At 40.8% G+C, this 14,861-nt stretch overlaps 2 protein-coding genes across 3 annotated transcripts; one reads left to right on the top strand and one right to left on the bottom strand.

Annotated features, from left to right (window-relative positions):
* Window positions 1–284: 284 nt before the first annotated feature.
* On the top strand, window positions 285–9,285 carry cab39l (calcium binding protein 39-like). 2 transcript variants are annotated; one of them, XM_074626636.1, is made up of 10 exons: window positions 392–504; window positions 3,509–3,549; window positions 5,652–5,780; window positions 5,955–6,119; window positions 6,208–6,326; window positions 6,416–6,584; window positions 6,669–6,728; window positions 7,212–7,277; window positions 7,365–7,508; window positions 7,621–9,285. In XM_074626636.1, the coding sequence occupies exons 3-10, from the start codon at window positions 5,679–5,681 to the stop codon at window positions 7,798–7,800; spliced, it is 1,005 nt and encodes a 334-aa protein (XP_074482737.1). In that variant the 5' UTR covers window positions 392–504; window positions 3,509–3,549; window positions 5,652–5,678; the 3' UTR covers window positions 7,801–9,285. The 2 variants fall into 2 exon arrangements, with proteins under 2 accessions (XP_074482736.1, XP_074482737.1); XM_074626635.1 differs by lacking the exon at window positions 3,509–3,549 and having other exon boundaries at window positions 285–504.
* Window positions 9,286–9,788: 503 nt separating this feature from the next.
* On the bottom strand, window positions 9,789–14,196 carry cdadc1 (cytidine and dCMP deaminase domain containing 1). The gene is made up of 11 exons (XM_074626634.1): window positions 13,993–14,196; window positions 12,985–13,094; window positions 12,720–12,897; window positions 12,344–12,641; window positions 12,052–12,258; window positions 11,848–11,972; window positions 11,498–11,547; window positions 11,102–11,271; window positions 10,810–10,999; window positions 10,689–10,737; window positions 9,789–10,605 (listed from the first exon to the last, which is right to left on the bottom strand). Exons 1-11 carry the CDS (start codon window positions 14,093–14,095, stop codon window positions 10,505–10,507), a joined length of 1,581 nt encoding a protein of 526 aa, XP_074482735.1. The 5' UTR covers window positions 14,096–14,196; the 3' UTR covers window positions 9,789–10,504.
* Window positions 14,197–14,861: the final 665 nt, after the last annotated feature.

Below are 14,861 nucleotides of genomic sequence, written 5' to 3'. Positions count from 1 at the left end.
TATTTTATAATATATTTTATAGTTAACGTTTTAAGGTAAATCATTTTAATTTTAATGTTTTTTTTAATAGTATATGTTATAGTATATATTATAGTATATTTTATAGTATATTTTATAGTTAATGTTTTAAGGTAAATAATTTTAATTTTAACGTTTTTTTTATAGTATATTTTATAGTATATTATATAGTATATTTTATAGTTAACGTTTTAATTTAAACAGGACATGTTTCTTTTTTATGAAGGTGCACACCGGAAGTTGCTCATCTAGTTCCGGCTAGCTTCACGGCGGACTGTGAGAGCGACCAGATGGAAATACCGCACTGTCTTCTTAACAGATTCCTCACATTTTAAACACTATCAGACACATTTCTAGCTGACTTTGCTGCTGACAAACAGCCCTGGGAGGCTCGGCTGCTGCTGTGAAGCGGGACAGAAGCGGAGAAGACATTTAGAGACATTTAAAGACATTTAAAGACAGCTCTAACCGAACATCTCCTCCACGGTGAGTATCACGTCTAACCGTCAGCTGGGTTGCCTAGAGGCGACAGAGAGAGGAGAGGGTGTAGTCTGGTTAAATCACTGTCTGGGACTGTTTATGAGGCCTTATTGTGTGTTATTCACTGTCCTCTGCTTTATAACATCCTATTCCTCTAAACTATGCTGTTCATGGGGTGTTTAATTCTTCAGCAGCTTGAATACAGAGTGAGATTTAAAGGTTTTGTCCTCCTTGCTATGTTACTTTAGACGAACCAGCGTCATGCCAACTGGAATGACAAACGACGCAGCTTCCTGTCCAGTATTTCACAATAAGATATAAGATAAGATAAGATAAGAGATAAGATATTCCTTTATTAGTCAGTAATTAAGTAAGTAGTAGTAGCAGCAAAGGGGATAGTGCAAAAAAACAAGATGCATCAGCTAACACAGTAAAAAAAAGAGCTAAACAAAATATGAACCAGTTAAATAAAAATAAGTATATACAGTATTGACAATAAACAGATCAAATATATAAATAAAATAAATAAATTAAATAAAATAAATAAATAAAATAATCTAGTGCTGGAACTATTACAAGGGCGTCTTTCATGATTAATTGGAAGCAATAACTGACAGTTTGATCAATATTGAATATAACTAATAGTTGCATCCCTGTTGGCATTGTTGTTATTCTGTATGGTAGTAACCAGGGAATGAAATTAGCACCTGCCACCTGCCAAATCCAGGGTAAATGTTGGCTGTGGCAGGTCAAACTTTCAGGTCACCTGTCACCATGGCAGACAGGTTTTCCTTATATTAAAATATTATTATTCAAAAGCAATTCCTAAATTAAAAATAGTCAGTGATTAAGATTACATGATCCATATTTCTACTGTCTGTTACCGCTGACTCAGTGTTTACTAGGAAAGTAAGAAAATATCAAAAATATGGAGTATTATGTTTAGTGATACTGTATCGATTCTCAAAACCCTGTATGGAATTCTAATTAATAGTTTACAAGCAAATATTAACTCAATCAATACTTTATTTTATTTGCAAAGAGAAATACAAATGCAGATGCATGTTTTTACTCAGATTTTATGCATGTGGCGGTGTGTTTTTTTATACTATGTTGCGATATATTGAATCGTAACCTCTGTATCATGATACGTATCGTATCGCCAGATTATTGCTAATACACAGTCCTAGTGTTTACAAATCTAAAATGTTCTACATAGATTTCAGAAGTGGCAGACAAAACAATTGTGTGGCTAGTAAAAATGTTCAGTGACCTGCCACAGTGGCACGTCCATTAGTTTTATTTTGAAATGTTGGTCAGTAAATGTTTAAGATGTTCTAAATCTGCTCTGCTTTTATTTTTAAAGCACAACTACCTAAAACTCTGGCTTACTTCACATGCGGTGATTAACATATAGACAAATGAGAAAGGCTTTCAGGCCTGTCTATTAACCCTTACTGACTCTGTACATAACTATATCTGATGAAGCAGCTGTATATGGTAGCAGACAGTGGACATTCAGGTCCTTCAACAGCAGGCTTACACAGACTGATAGTGTTTATCAAAGCAGGTGGGCGTGCAACAGGTGATGGCTACTCTGACATTTTAGGCAGTCACAAAATCCTTTTGTATCCCATTCAAAAGTTAAAAAGAGAGGTTTTTTTCCCCCCACATCATTATCAATCTCAGGAATGGACTTTAGCTGATGTTTGTCCTTTTCAGGGAGCGTTCCTCCCAGGTTGCCTCGGAGAGGACAATCTCCCCGTGGACGTCTGCAAAGAGAGAACGCCTCTTTTGTAGTTCGAGACGGGGCTGTGATGTAGTTCGAACACTGAGATCCTCCTTTCTCTCTGGCCTGGCTCTGGAGCAGAGAGAGAGCGAAACTAATCATACAAGATAGAATTTGGAGCAAACCAGGGTGTTTTCAAACCTTCAAAAGTCCTGAAAGGTTTTGAATTTGATTCGATTCGAGGCTCTTAAAAAGTCCAAATACAATCTGTAGGTCATGACCAAAATGTTGCAACTCTTTTTCTATTTAATTTAACTTTGTTTCATTGAAGCTGCATGTTTGAGGGTTAAATCTCCTCCTTGCTCCTCCTTGAATACTTGAATTCCAGTCATATCATGAATGGCTGCCTCTGCATTCCTAAACAATGGAGAGGAAATGCTGTCAAATTAAAAGCCGCCACCTTTCTTCTTCTTCTGAAAGGTGGTACATTCATCACTCTGTTGAACGCCCGCAAGACTCAATGACACAGATTTGCATTCCTGAATGATTTAAAAAGGGCTTCAAAGGAGACACAAACAAAAGCTATACAAAGTGATTATGAATTAGACTCTTTCACTTGATATTTAGAGATTGAAGCAGAATATCATCACGTAGATTGGTATAATCTAAAACCAGTCTCTCTGCAGGCCGATGTGAAACCTGATTTGAGCACGAGCCGTGAAATATCCACATTGTACTCTCTGCTAGTGCTGGCAGACTGACATGTAGGTGTGACGGATAACTATCCTGCTCCACAGGAATGACTTTGATCAAGTCATCACCATGAATTATTGTAGTCTGATGCTGCACAAAGCACCTGTGCTATTTGATGATTGATAACAATCAGTGGATTAATCTAATCTACTATTTTAATAGCCGTTTAAGTTATTTTTCAGGTAAAAATACCAATCATTTTTGTGTTTTCTCTGTCTTATATGTGACAGTCTGAGTATCATTGGGTTTCAAGCAGAAAAAACAAGCAATTTGAAGGCGTTACTTTTGGCTTTAGGTCATTATGATGGGCAATTTTCACAATTTTCTGACATTTTTATGAACAAAACAATGAGTCGGTAATTAAAATAATCATTAATTGTAGCCCTTGATTTGTAGCTATGAATTGTAAAATAAATAATAAGTAAAATTCAGATTTTATTTTTATTTTATTTTATTTTACTACTTGAAGACGGAGAACAGTTTGTTATTACATTTGCCCTCATTAGCCAAATCCAATTTTTCTTGTAGACCAACAGGAAGTAGCAGCTTTACAGAGAGGAAAGAGAGAGGCAATAATAATACAGTATTAATTCATTAATATATTTATTTATTTATTTATTTATGTACTTGTTTATTTATTAATTCATTAATTTACTTGTTTATTTATTTATTAATTAATGAATTTATGTACTTGTTTATTAATTAATTAATTCATGAACTTGTTAATTAATTAATTTATTTATGTACTTGTTTATTTATTATTAATAATATCTAATAATACATGATTATTATCTTGCACTGACAGAAATATATTGTTTTAAAAAAAATCAGATTAAACACAAAGCAAAAAACAAAGCAAGATATAAATAAAAATCATATTATTTACTGCTTTAAATGTTGGTGATAATTGTTTGCACCTAAATATGCCTAAGAGTGTAATTATTCTTTATAATCAGATTGGTATTGTTATTGAATATTAGTATACTGGGCAATGTTTTCTCTGTTAGACTTAAACAGAGCAGCTCGCCGTGTGCGTTGAAGCCCAGCGGGCACCAGATTAATTCCATTACGTAACATTTAGTCAGTTTTAAGCAGGCTACAAGTGAAAATGAAGGCTTCACAGTAACCTGGAGCTTAAGCTCTCCAGGACTCCGAGACGTGTTATTAGATGATTAAATGGACCCTTTAGGTATTTGTTTAATATCAGAAACATTTAGTTGCAGCACCAACACTAGTTTAGTTTAATATGATTGGATTAGAAAACAGGGGAGTTCCCTCCTTTTCATCACCACTTCCTCATTGCCCGCTTATCCTTCGACAAATATTGACTGGGCTGAAGCCGTGACGTAATATGATGACAAAGTGAACATGAATGCATCGTATTGAAGGCACTATTTCTGTTTTTAACATTTGTCTCCTTGAGTTCAAGTTGTTGTGATGGCGACTGAAATGTTTTGTGCAGCTTGTGGAGTATTTTTTTTTTGCGTTTCCCTGACGTTGTTTCATGTGATTTCATTTGTCAAATGTGAATCAGCATACCCTTGTTATTCAGGCTTTTAGGAAGCGTGTGTGTAACCAGAGAGCTTGTGTACAACTTCAGGTGTGACTTGGTTAAGTGTGTGTGTGTGCACAGTAGAAGTGGATGCTTGAAACATGGAGTGGATGGAGAGGAGGAATGGAAGCAGAGGTGGATGCGGAGGTGGGAGTCGGGGTTAAGAGGGAGGGCGATGCCCTTTTACATTCCCAGATGAGGATTAGCGGTCACAAGTTCTCTGCCTGGATTGCGAAGCTGCCTTTTTAAATGCTCAAATTCTCTCCCTGTGCAACAGTGGAATTGCATTTTCTGCAAGAAAGAAGTTTAGAACCACCAGATTAAATTGAGTAACCAGGCAAGAAGAGCCTCCGTCAGGGCGGTGACCAAGAACCCAACTCTCATAATACTTCTGTAAATGACAGATTTTGTCTTTTAATATCCGTATGTGAAGGGGCCCTGAAGACTTTCTTAAGCCGCTGTATATCACTAACATTAACAGAGCTTAGGCTCACCCATGCTGAAAGTCCCGCGTGATGCTCGGCGCATCAGTATGTGGTGGGGCTGCAGCAGAGCGCTGTATTAACCTCCATCTTACTGCCACCTTCTGTCTAAACTGTTGATACCCAAACAGCCCGTGACATTCAGACAGCACCAGGGCAAAATACAACCGACTCCGATATATTATGAAAGTCTGGATAACACGCTCCATAACTTCACAGAGATGTGTTTAGTCCTGACTCATCACCTCTAAAAAGCATTTAAACTAGATGTTAGAGATGGAATGAAGCATGTTTTTACGAGTGTAGTTTCAAGTTTCTGCCTCAAAATCGAACACTGTTGAAATCAAATACTATAAAGTACATATCTTGCCCACAAATTTGTGTCATCCTGATAAAAATCAGCCTGAAAAACTCTGTGTTTGTGGGTTCTCATCCCGTATTATGTCTCCTAGAGAAGCTGGCGAGCTCCGAAATGTCACAGAAAATGTTATGAAGCAGATGTTGTTCACACACGGCCAAGTTTCTCTGATTTAAGTCCGTCATGATCCGACTACAGAACTGACTCCACAGTGTCGCGGTTGCATCCAGCTCATCATGTGCCCTGCATGTGTGTGTGTGTGTGTGTGTTGTTCTCCAGGTCCCAAGGCGAGTGTGTGTGTCCATCATGCCGCTGTTTGGTAAATCCCACAAGAGTCCGGCGGACACCGTCAGGACGCTTAGGGACAACATGGCCATCCTGGTGAAACAGGACAAGAAGACGGACAAGGTAGAGTGTGTTTTCTGTGTGTGTGTGTGTGGATGTCTGGGTGTCCACGGGGCCCCGAGGGGTGACAGCGCTTTGTGAAATTGAACCGCGGAACAGCCTGGCCCTGTCATCTCCTGACACTTCACTGTCAAGACACTTCACACTCTCCCCCTCCACTCTCTCTCTGTTCTCCAGGCGTCTGAGGAGGTGTCCAAGTGTTTGGTGTCCATGAAGGAGATTCTGTACGGCAGCAACGACAAGGAGCCTCACACGGAGATGGTGGCCCAGCTGGCCCAGGAGCTGTACAACAGCGGGCTGCTGATATCGCTGGTAGAAAACCTGCAGGTCATCGACTTTGAGGTGAGAAGAGACAGTTATGGAGGGGGAAAAAGAAACGCAAATGAAAGAAGGAGCGATGGATGACATGCTGTTTAATGTGTGTTTCCAGGGGAAGAAGGATGTGAGTCAGATCTTCAACAACATCCTGAGGAGGCAGATCGGTACGAGGTGCCCCACTGTGGAGTATTTCTGTTCCCACCAAGAGATCCTCTTTATACTGCTGAAAGGGTGAGACACACACGCACTCAGTACACAACCGCTCACAGTCAAACGGCTCCCCGAAGAGGTGACACAAATGCTTCTCTCTGTGCGCGAAGGTACGAGACGCCGCAGGTAGCGCTGACTTGCGGGATCATGCTGAGGGAGTGCATCCGCCACGAGCCGCTCGCCAGGATAGTCCTCAAGTCGGATCACTTCCACAGATTCTTCACCTACGTGGAGATGTCCACCTTCGACATCGCCTCCGACGCCTTCGCCACCTTCAAGGTACCCTCGGGTCTTCCCGTTCCAGCCCCGTACGATAAAACTAGACTTGATTTTTACAACGTGTGTTTCCGTCTTTCTTCACAGGATCTCCTGACGAGACACAAAGTGCTCGTGGCTGAATACCTCGGGGAGAACTACGACGCTGTGAGTGATTTAGTCTGGAAAAACAGGATAGATGTAATAGCTACCACACATGTTAGATTTTGACCCAGTGGAACCTTTTAGTCTCTAATTTGCACCAGCATCCCACAGAGGTCACGCCTCATCAGCCGCTCAGCACTATTTGGGAAGCATAAACACTGCTCTAAAGACCCCAAAGAGAGGAAACAGACACATAACCAGATCAGGTATCAGTCCACTTGGACTCCAGGATGTACTGATTAGAATTTGGTGGTCACTGTGACCTCACAAAACACGTTTTTTGGCCATAACTCAAGAATTCATGTGCCAATTATATTATTATTATTTCACAGAAATGTGATGAGGTGATGACATTTTGGACAGACATGAATGTAAACATCACAAGTCGGTTTGGTCTCTTTCAGTGGCCATCTGTTAATAATAATAATAACAACCCACCAGACTGTTAATAATGTATAATAATATGTGTTTGTTATGTAACTGCAGGTGTTTGCAGACTACGAGAAGCTGCTGCACTCTGAGAACTACGTCACCAAGAGGCAGTCCATAAAGGTCTGACTCTGACTCATACATTGATTTGCAGAGTATTTGAATCATAAAAGAAACACTCTCTTAATATATCGACTGCGTTTCCTCCAGCTCCTGGGCGAGCTGCTGTTGGACAGACACAACTTCACGGTGATGACGTGCTACATCAGCAAGCCGGAGAATCTCAAGCTGATGATGAATCTACTCCGAGACACGAGCCCCAACATCCAGTTTGAGGCCTTCCACGTCTTCAAGGTACAAAAATATAGATATATACATATAGAAAATATGGATCCAATTAGAAATATAGTTGCGCAAAGTCTACCCAGATGTTGTACAGATGTTGTGTGTAAAAAAATGTCCTCAGGTTTTCGTAGCGAACCCCAACAAGACGCAGCCCATCCTCGACATCCTGGTCAAGAACCAGACCAAACTAATCGACTTCCTGAGCAACTTCCAGACGGATCGCACAGAAGACGAGCAGTTCAACGACGAGAAGACCTACCTAATCAAACAGATCAGGGAACTGAAGAAGCCGGCCTCCTAGAGGAGCAAAACCCTCCCAGCCGCCCTCGACTTTTTATCGATAGGAAGACATCCAGTAGAAAAAAAACCACATTAACAATATCGGTTATTCTATTTCAAAGACGTTTTCTTGTCTTTTTTTCTCTTTGTCGGTTCATTCAAAAAGTTGTTCAACAGTAGTTCTCAATCACTGATCTTTATTTTGTAAATTGTTCTCATGATTTTTGTTTTTGTTCATCTGTAGCATGTAGTGCCACAACTCAGAGGCGGCTGATTTGCTCTGTTGGGAGAACCAGCGGTTAAAAAAAAGCTGGCTATTTAGTCGCTGCACACGACTTAATTTCTTACTGTTTAAATGAAGTAGCTGCGAATTTAAAAAAAATATGAAGAATTTCTGCTTTTTTTTTTTTTTTTTTTTTTTTTTAACCTGGGTCAACGTGTCAAAAATTACTAAAAGTTAGCCAAGCGTCTCTTTTTCATTGTACTTGCCAAAACCAATGATTTGCTCAAGTTTTCTCCCTCTGAAACTGAAAAAACATCATATATATGAACAGATATTAGCAGGCTGACTAAACGATACATAAAGGCTGATTGGTCTCTCTCCAAGATCACAAACATGTGGCACTAGTAAGACTGAGAATTGGTGTTTTAAGAACTGGTTTTGCAACAAGAATCGCCAACTAAACTAGCAACTGTCGGAATATTATCCGTCTTTTAAATGAAGGGGCCTTCTTAATTGACATTGGGGCTGCTCTCGGTACAATCATTTTGATCACTGGTTCTCTTTTCTGGTGGCACTTTCTGTATGATAATATGATTTTCACTGTTTTCACACTGCTTGAGGGTTTTATATATAGTTTCATTTCTTGTCATGTACAGTTTTCTGGTTCGTACACCTGAAGTGAGTGAGAACATTAACAGGAGGTTTCTCTCCGTGCTGTAAACGGTGTTTTTTTTGTTGCTCTGACGTTGGTGTTTAGAAACAGGTTCAGAGGTTTCAGAGGTGCCTTTTTGGGTTTGGTGTGTTTTTCCCTTCTTTCCTTTTGTATTTCCTGTATCTTTCTAGGAGGGAGCTTAATTATTCTGTTAATGAAAATATGCTCTGGATAGAACACATTTGTTGTGATTAAGCAGTGAACCTCTTAACTCACTATATTTGAGTTAACGCTTGTCAAGGAAACATTTTTGCAGCTGAATTGTGCACAGACCAGGGTTACGGTTTCACGTAGAGTTTGACGCCGAAAGCAGCGCTGATTACGAACCACTTCGGCTAAAAAAACTCATCTGGGAACTTGTCGCAGAGTGAGGCCAAAGTTTTAACTGTGAAAAATCCACATAAAAAAGTGATACTTTTAAAATGCTGTTTTATATTTGGCTTAGAAATGGGGGGAAAAAAATCAGATTTCCAGTTCCTTTAAATGACATTTTATGTCAGCAAATGTCTGAATATTTCCCAGTCGATATTCGATGTGCATCATTAGGTTACTTTGAGCTCCCACATGTTTAAGTCTCTTTAATTAGGACACTTTAAACAGTAAATTTAGAGACTAATATTTACTTAAACACAATGAATCTAAACAGAAAGAAAGGCAGTAGTGGAGTACAGTTGGGTGACAGTAACAGTCGTAAACCTGTGAATTGTCATTCCGCTTTTTCTTTTCATCTGGCGTAAAAGATAAAATAGTTCTCCATGTTTTGTCTTCTGGGTTCAAATAAGAAGCTTTTTTGGATGCTCTAAGCTGTGACATATCATACTGTATCAGAATATAACATGCTAAAGTAGACCGACCAGCTTTACATCAGACAACTGAAACAATAAGCAACTTTGGTCCCGGCGGAACTCCTCATTATCCTCCCAGTGTCCTCTCTCTCTCTCTCTCTCTCTCTCTGAAAGCAGACACCTTATTGATGCTATTGTACCACATTCACCACAAATAAAAGGATGGGAATGCATGCTCTGTGTGTGTGTGTGCATCATTTGTTGCTGAAAGACAGGCGGTGAGCAAAGAAATCTCTTCTTAATAACACATTTATTTTCATTTTAGTGTGTATTTCTCTCTGATTAGGACCTCAGTTACAGAAACATTTGAACGGCTTGTTATTGTACCAACATAAAAAAAAGAAGGTATGACACACAATGAAGTAGAACAGGTTCTCGTGCGGGAAATTAAACCTGGCTAAAAAAGAGTTCCTTCTTTCTTAAAGCTGCTTTGTGCATTAATATATTTGTAATATAATCAGAAGTAAAAGATTCTCACAGCAACGCCCTTTCGAGTAAAAATCAACATCCTGTGCATACATACATACATACTATGGATGTCTTTATATCAAACCATTACACTGTTTAAATCAACTATTCACCACTTATATAAAAACAATAAAATGACAATAAATCCACATATCACAGCATATATAACTATTTGAAATATATTTTTTTTGTGGTATCCCTATATCCCACCCATCCATAAGTCCATCCTTCTTGGTGGTTTCCCCATAGAGGTAAGCACGTTTGTATGGTTTCCAGCTGTTTAACACAACAGGCTGACCAATGATCCCAGTTCTTCATAAAAGAGCAAAAATAAATAACATTATGTGCACCACAGATTTGATTTCTCACAGTTCCAGCTGTGTCGGTGCAGCCATAAAATATCAAATCTGTAGCACGAGGGCTAAAAACATGATTGTGTAGTTTTTGGTATATCCGTCCGTCTGTCTGTGTCTGGCGCTCAGCCGACGGTCGGCGAGTCGTCGGATCTGTTGGTGCACAGCTTCTTGCTGCTGTGGCTCTCCTGCTCGGCCTGCCTGCTGTGCTTCCCGACGTGTCCATCTGGAGAAGAAAGACAACGCTGTTACAACACGAGACAATAAATGCACATTTGAAGACGTATAGCGTCACAAGGTGGGACTTACTGGCGTGGTGAGGAGAGGACGCAGGGCAAACTGAAGGGCTCCTCTGCCACTGTGAAGACAGAAACACGTCACATTCTCCTCAAGTCTAAAAACCAAACAGCTCATCTCTTCGTGTACTCACTATGAACTTGCTGACATTCTTCAGGCTGCTGAACCTCAGGTAGGAGATGTCCCCCTTGTCCTTGTCCCGGTCCTGGTCGGTGGTGTAGATGTGCGTGATGCCGGCTCCTCTGATCAGAGGGACGCACTCGTCGCACGGACATTTGGTCACAAACAGCATGGTGGGCTCGTCCGGTTTGATGTCTCGCGTCCTAAAAAAAGCACCAGGAGGAAAAATGTTTAGAAGAGGAGGAGGAGGAGGAGGAGTGGAGCATCATCATCTTGATCCTGTGTGTGTACGCGGCTGTTCTGACCTGAAGGTGAGGGCGTTCTGCTCTGCGTGGATGATGTATCTGTATTTGCGTCTCTGCCGGTCCTGCTGTTTGTTATCCATCTGGGGGTATTCAGCGTACTGCGAGCCTGCTGGGTAGGCGTTATACCCACAACCCACCAGGTACAGACACCCCGTCCCATCACTGCCAGCCTGGGACAAACCACAGTTCAAATACTGAATAATTAATAACATGAATAATAATGGTATAAACTCATTCATACAACTCACTGGCACACCTTAATGTACTGATTAATGGACTCATAATTCATGGATTAGTTCAACATTTTGGAAATATATGCCAGGCTGATTCTACAGAAACAATGTCACGATGCACCTGGGATGAAATTAAAGCAAAAGGGAAGAAAGGTGAGCTCACCGACGCTCCCTTGGCCCAGATGACGGCACCCACGCCCACTTTGGGGTCCTCTGGAATGAAAATGACAGATTTGCATGTAAAGAAGCTGGTGACAGGACTGACAGGAACGCTGTTTCAAAATGATTGTGACATTTAAGGCTGTCATTCAGGGAAAATGTCCTACAGGCACGCATCTGTTGCCTCGACGCTTTAAAGACTTGAGAGGAACAGAAATCTCATGGGGAACTTAGCTAGTGTGCATTTTTAGCTGAATGGTTGCAGCTTATAGTGTTTGAACCTCTTTTTGTTCAGCCTGACCTGAAACAGGATACGTGTGCCGCCTCTAGACAAACAGAAAGAAACAATCAGACCTGTTCTATAAGCCAGCAGCCTGGCCTGGATGATGCAATGGCGAGCCACTTCTTGGGACAGTCCCTCATGATGTGGAGGCAGCGAGGACTTGGCTAGAGATGACTCGGGTGTTGAATACTGCTCTCTGGGTCACAAGAACAACACAATCAACACCAGCTGTGGATGGATGGCAGAACGCATGAGTGTCTGTGAGTGTTTCTGACCTGTAGAAGCCGTACTTGTGCTGCGGCACGCCGGCAGCCACCGCGGCCAGAACCTCCACCAGCTCCCTCATGTTGTTTCTCAGGTTGGAGAAGTACGGCTCCACGCAGAAGTTCTCCAGACCCATGTGGGTCAGAATGTCTCGGTGCTGCCCGGACGTCCTGACCAGGAGCTGCCTGGAGAAATCCTTCAGGTGTTTCGTCCGCTGTCTGAAATACAGGACGAGTTTCTCCTATTTATATGCAACACTTTTTACCACTGAAATGCAAAAGGTAAGTAGGTAGAGTTTGGTACCCGTTGAAGAGCTCCTCTGTGTCCAGCCTCGGCTCGTCTTCCGTCATCCTCTCCATGAAATCACACTCTCTGGACGTCTCGTCGACAAACTGCGCCAGGCCGGGCGCCAGCGGCTGCAGCAGCACGCAGATGTGAGGACGGCTGTTGGACTTGAGCTTCTCAGTCGCCACGGCGTCCAGCGCGGCCTCCTCCAAGATGCCGTCAGGTGGACTGTTGGAGGTTGAACGGTTCGCAGAGGCGGACCTCAGCATGCTGACCTCGGGGTCTCCGGGCCAGAAGGAGATCTGACTGACTCCAGCTGGAGAAAACAGCATCAAGCTTTTTTAATCTCTCAACATCTTTGTATGTGTCTACTGATCTAGTAGCATCTCCTCACCGTTGATGATCATCTTGAGGCAGGTGGCGCAGGGTCTCCTAGAGAAGTACAACTGACAGTCAGCCAGCGAGGCGCCGTGTTGGATGATGGCCGCCTGCCCTGCGTGGAGCTCAGGTCCTGAACAGTGGAGTCCCATCACCTTACTGTCCCGCACCACCACCAGACCCATCCCGCGGATCTGGAACACATTTCATTACTCTACTAGTAGATGAACTGGAATCACTTTGTGTATTTCATTCTATATTGTCTATCTGTGTGCACCAACCTCACTGTGGGCATCTTCTTCTTCTTCTTCTTCTTGCTCCTGTGGGAACAGCTCCATCCACAAACTCAACAAGGTAAACAGGTTTACCTTCGACAGCCTGGGGCCATGACCTGGAAGAGAGGAGACAGGATAAAAAACATCTTGAACATGCTTTGCTGTCAAAGTGCCGTCTTGCAAAGATGTAATTACACCGGCTCGTGTGAGAACGTAGAATGTCATGTATGTGACGGATAGGAGGGGTTGGAATGTAACTAAGTACATCTACTCAAGCACTGTACTTAAGTACAATTTTGAGGTACTTTATTTGAGTATTTTCACTTTATTCCACTCCATACTTGTAATATATGTATGTACGTATAATGTAAATATTGTACTTTTTACTCCACTACATTTATTTGGCAGCTTTAGTTACAAGTTACTTTGCACAATTTTTAAACGTATTAATACAAAATAAAAATCAAACTATGATGTATTATTGTAGATTGAGCTACATAGCAGTATATAAAGTAGTTAAAAAATTGGCTCCACCTTTACCAGCTGCAACATTAAAGTGATGAACACATTAATGCTTCAATAATTATAATATAATAATATAATATTATTCTGAAATGGTATTGGTACTTTAAGTATATACCTTTGTGCTTTTATTTGAGTACAATTTTGAATGCATGACTTTTACTTGTAACAGAGTATTTTTTACAGTGTAGTATTACTACTTAAGTACTTCTTTAGGTTGACTCAGTTTCTTAATACAATCTATAATGTATTACCCATTAATAAAGTACTCTACTATATAAACATTGGACCCAATCAGCTGGACTAAAGTGACACACATGGAGCTAATAAACATATACAGTTAATTCAGGATTGTCATACAGCTCATCATAAACATTCATAGAAAAGACCTAGCTGCTGTGTTATGTTAGATCAGCTGTTTTATGACTTGACAGAACAGAAACCTGCGTAGCTACACGATCACAACACTAACTCTGTCTCTCTCTGTCTCACCTTGTAGTCTGCTGTCAGTCTGGGTGCTGCTGTCTCTCATATCTTCTTGGCCTGGCATGATCTGGCCTGGATCGGCTCGGTTCCTCATCTGGCTTCCTTCCATTCAGTCCTCCAGCTAGTAGAATAATATCTCGTCCTACTAGCAAGATGAGAAGAGTTCAATATTAACCTGGTTTACAGTCAGGCTTGGCAGATGAACACTACATCCGGCCACTGCTTTTCAAAATAAAAGCCTCAGGAAAACACATTTCTATAAGAAACTCACACTTTGATACAAAACGCATAAAAAACGCAACAGAGCTATGCTCACGCTTACTTCACGTTAAGTTTGACCGGTTTAGGATATTATATACATCCTTAAAGGAGGTTTTTAGCCTTATATCTCTGTTTTATCCGGTTATATCGCAGCTAGCAGCCGGTTGCTTGACAAGTAATAACAAGTAATAACATCTGACGTCATAAAGAGGGCGTGGCTACGAGTATCATATAAGTTTACATTTGTTCCACTAGGTGGCAGCACACTACTATCTATTTTTACATTTTTTAATGTGTTTTAAAGTGATTACAAAACAAGTGAAGACATGTGCAGGGACATATATATATATATATATAAAAAGACCAAAATATATTATACAGAGAAAGACAAATAAAGTACAAAAACAAAGCAAAACAAAAACAACACAAGGGGATAAAAGCAGGTTGAAGAATGTGTGTGTGTTTTTGTGTGTGTGTGTGTGTGATGTGGATGGTCATATATGACATATATCTACTCTTAAACACATATACTGTACACATGCACACATATCTACACACACACACATACACAGACACAGCACATCTTATCGTACATCATCATATAACTGCTCCTT

Source organism: Sebastes fasciatus, chromosome 24 (assembly GCF_043250625.1).
Source record: "Sebastes fasciatus isolate fSebFas1 chromosome 24, fSebFas1.pri, whole genome shotgun sequence".
Taxonomy (NCBI): Eukaryota; Metazoa; Chordata; class Actinopteri; order Perciformes; family Sebastidae; genus Sebastes; species Sebastes fasciatus.
Note: the sequence above shows the minus strand (reverse complement) of the source record. Positions and strands in the feature narration are given on the sequence as shown.

Excerpts from the sequence above, each read along its gene's own strand:
- cab39l (XM_074626635.1), top strand. The coding sequence starts at position 5,679 with ATGCCGCTGTTTGGTAAATCCCACAAGAGTCCGGCGGACACCGTCAGG. Across the intron at positions 5,781-5,954 it reads AGGACAAGAAGACGGACAAG|GCGTCTGAGGAGGTGTCCAA; the intron begins GTAGAGTGTGTT and ends TCTGTTCTCCAG. Across the intron at positions 6,729-7,211 it reads TCGGGGAGAACTACGACGCT|GTGTTTGCAGACTACGAGAA; the intron begins GTGAGTGATTTA and ends ATGTAACTGCAG.
- cdadc1 (XM_074626634.1), bottom strand. The coding sequence starts at position 14,095 with ATGGAAGGAAGCCAGATGAGGAACCGAGCCGATCCAGGCCAGATCATG. Across the intron at positions 11,973-12,051 it reads CACAAGTACGGCTTCTACAG|AGAGCAGTATTCAACACCCG; the intron begins GTCAGAAACACT and ends CTTGTGACCCAG. Across the intron at positions 10,738-10,809 it reads AGAATGTCAGCAAGTTCATA|TGGCAGAGGAGCCCTTCAGT; the intron begins GTGAGTACACGA and ends CTGTCTTCACAG.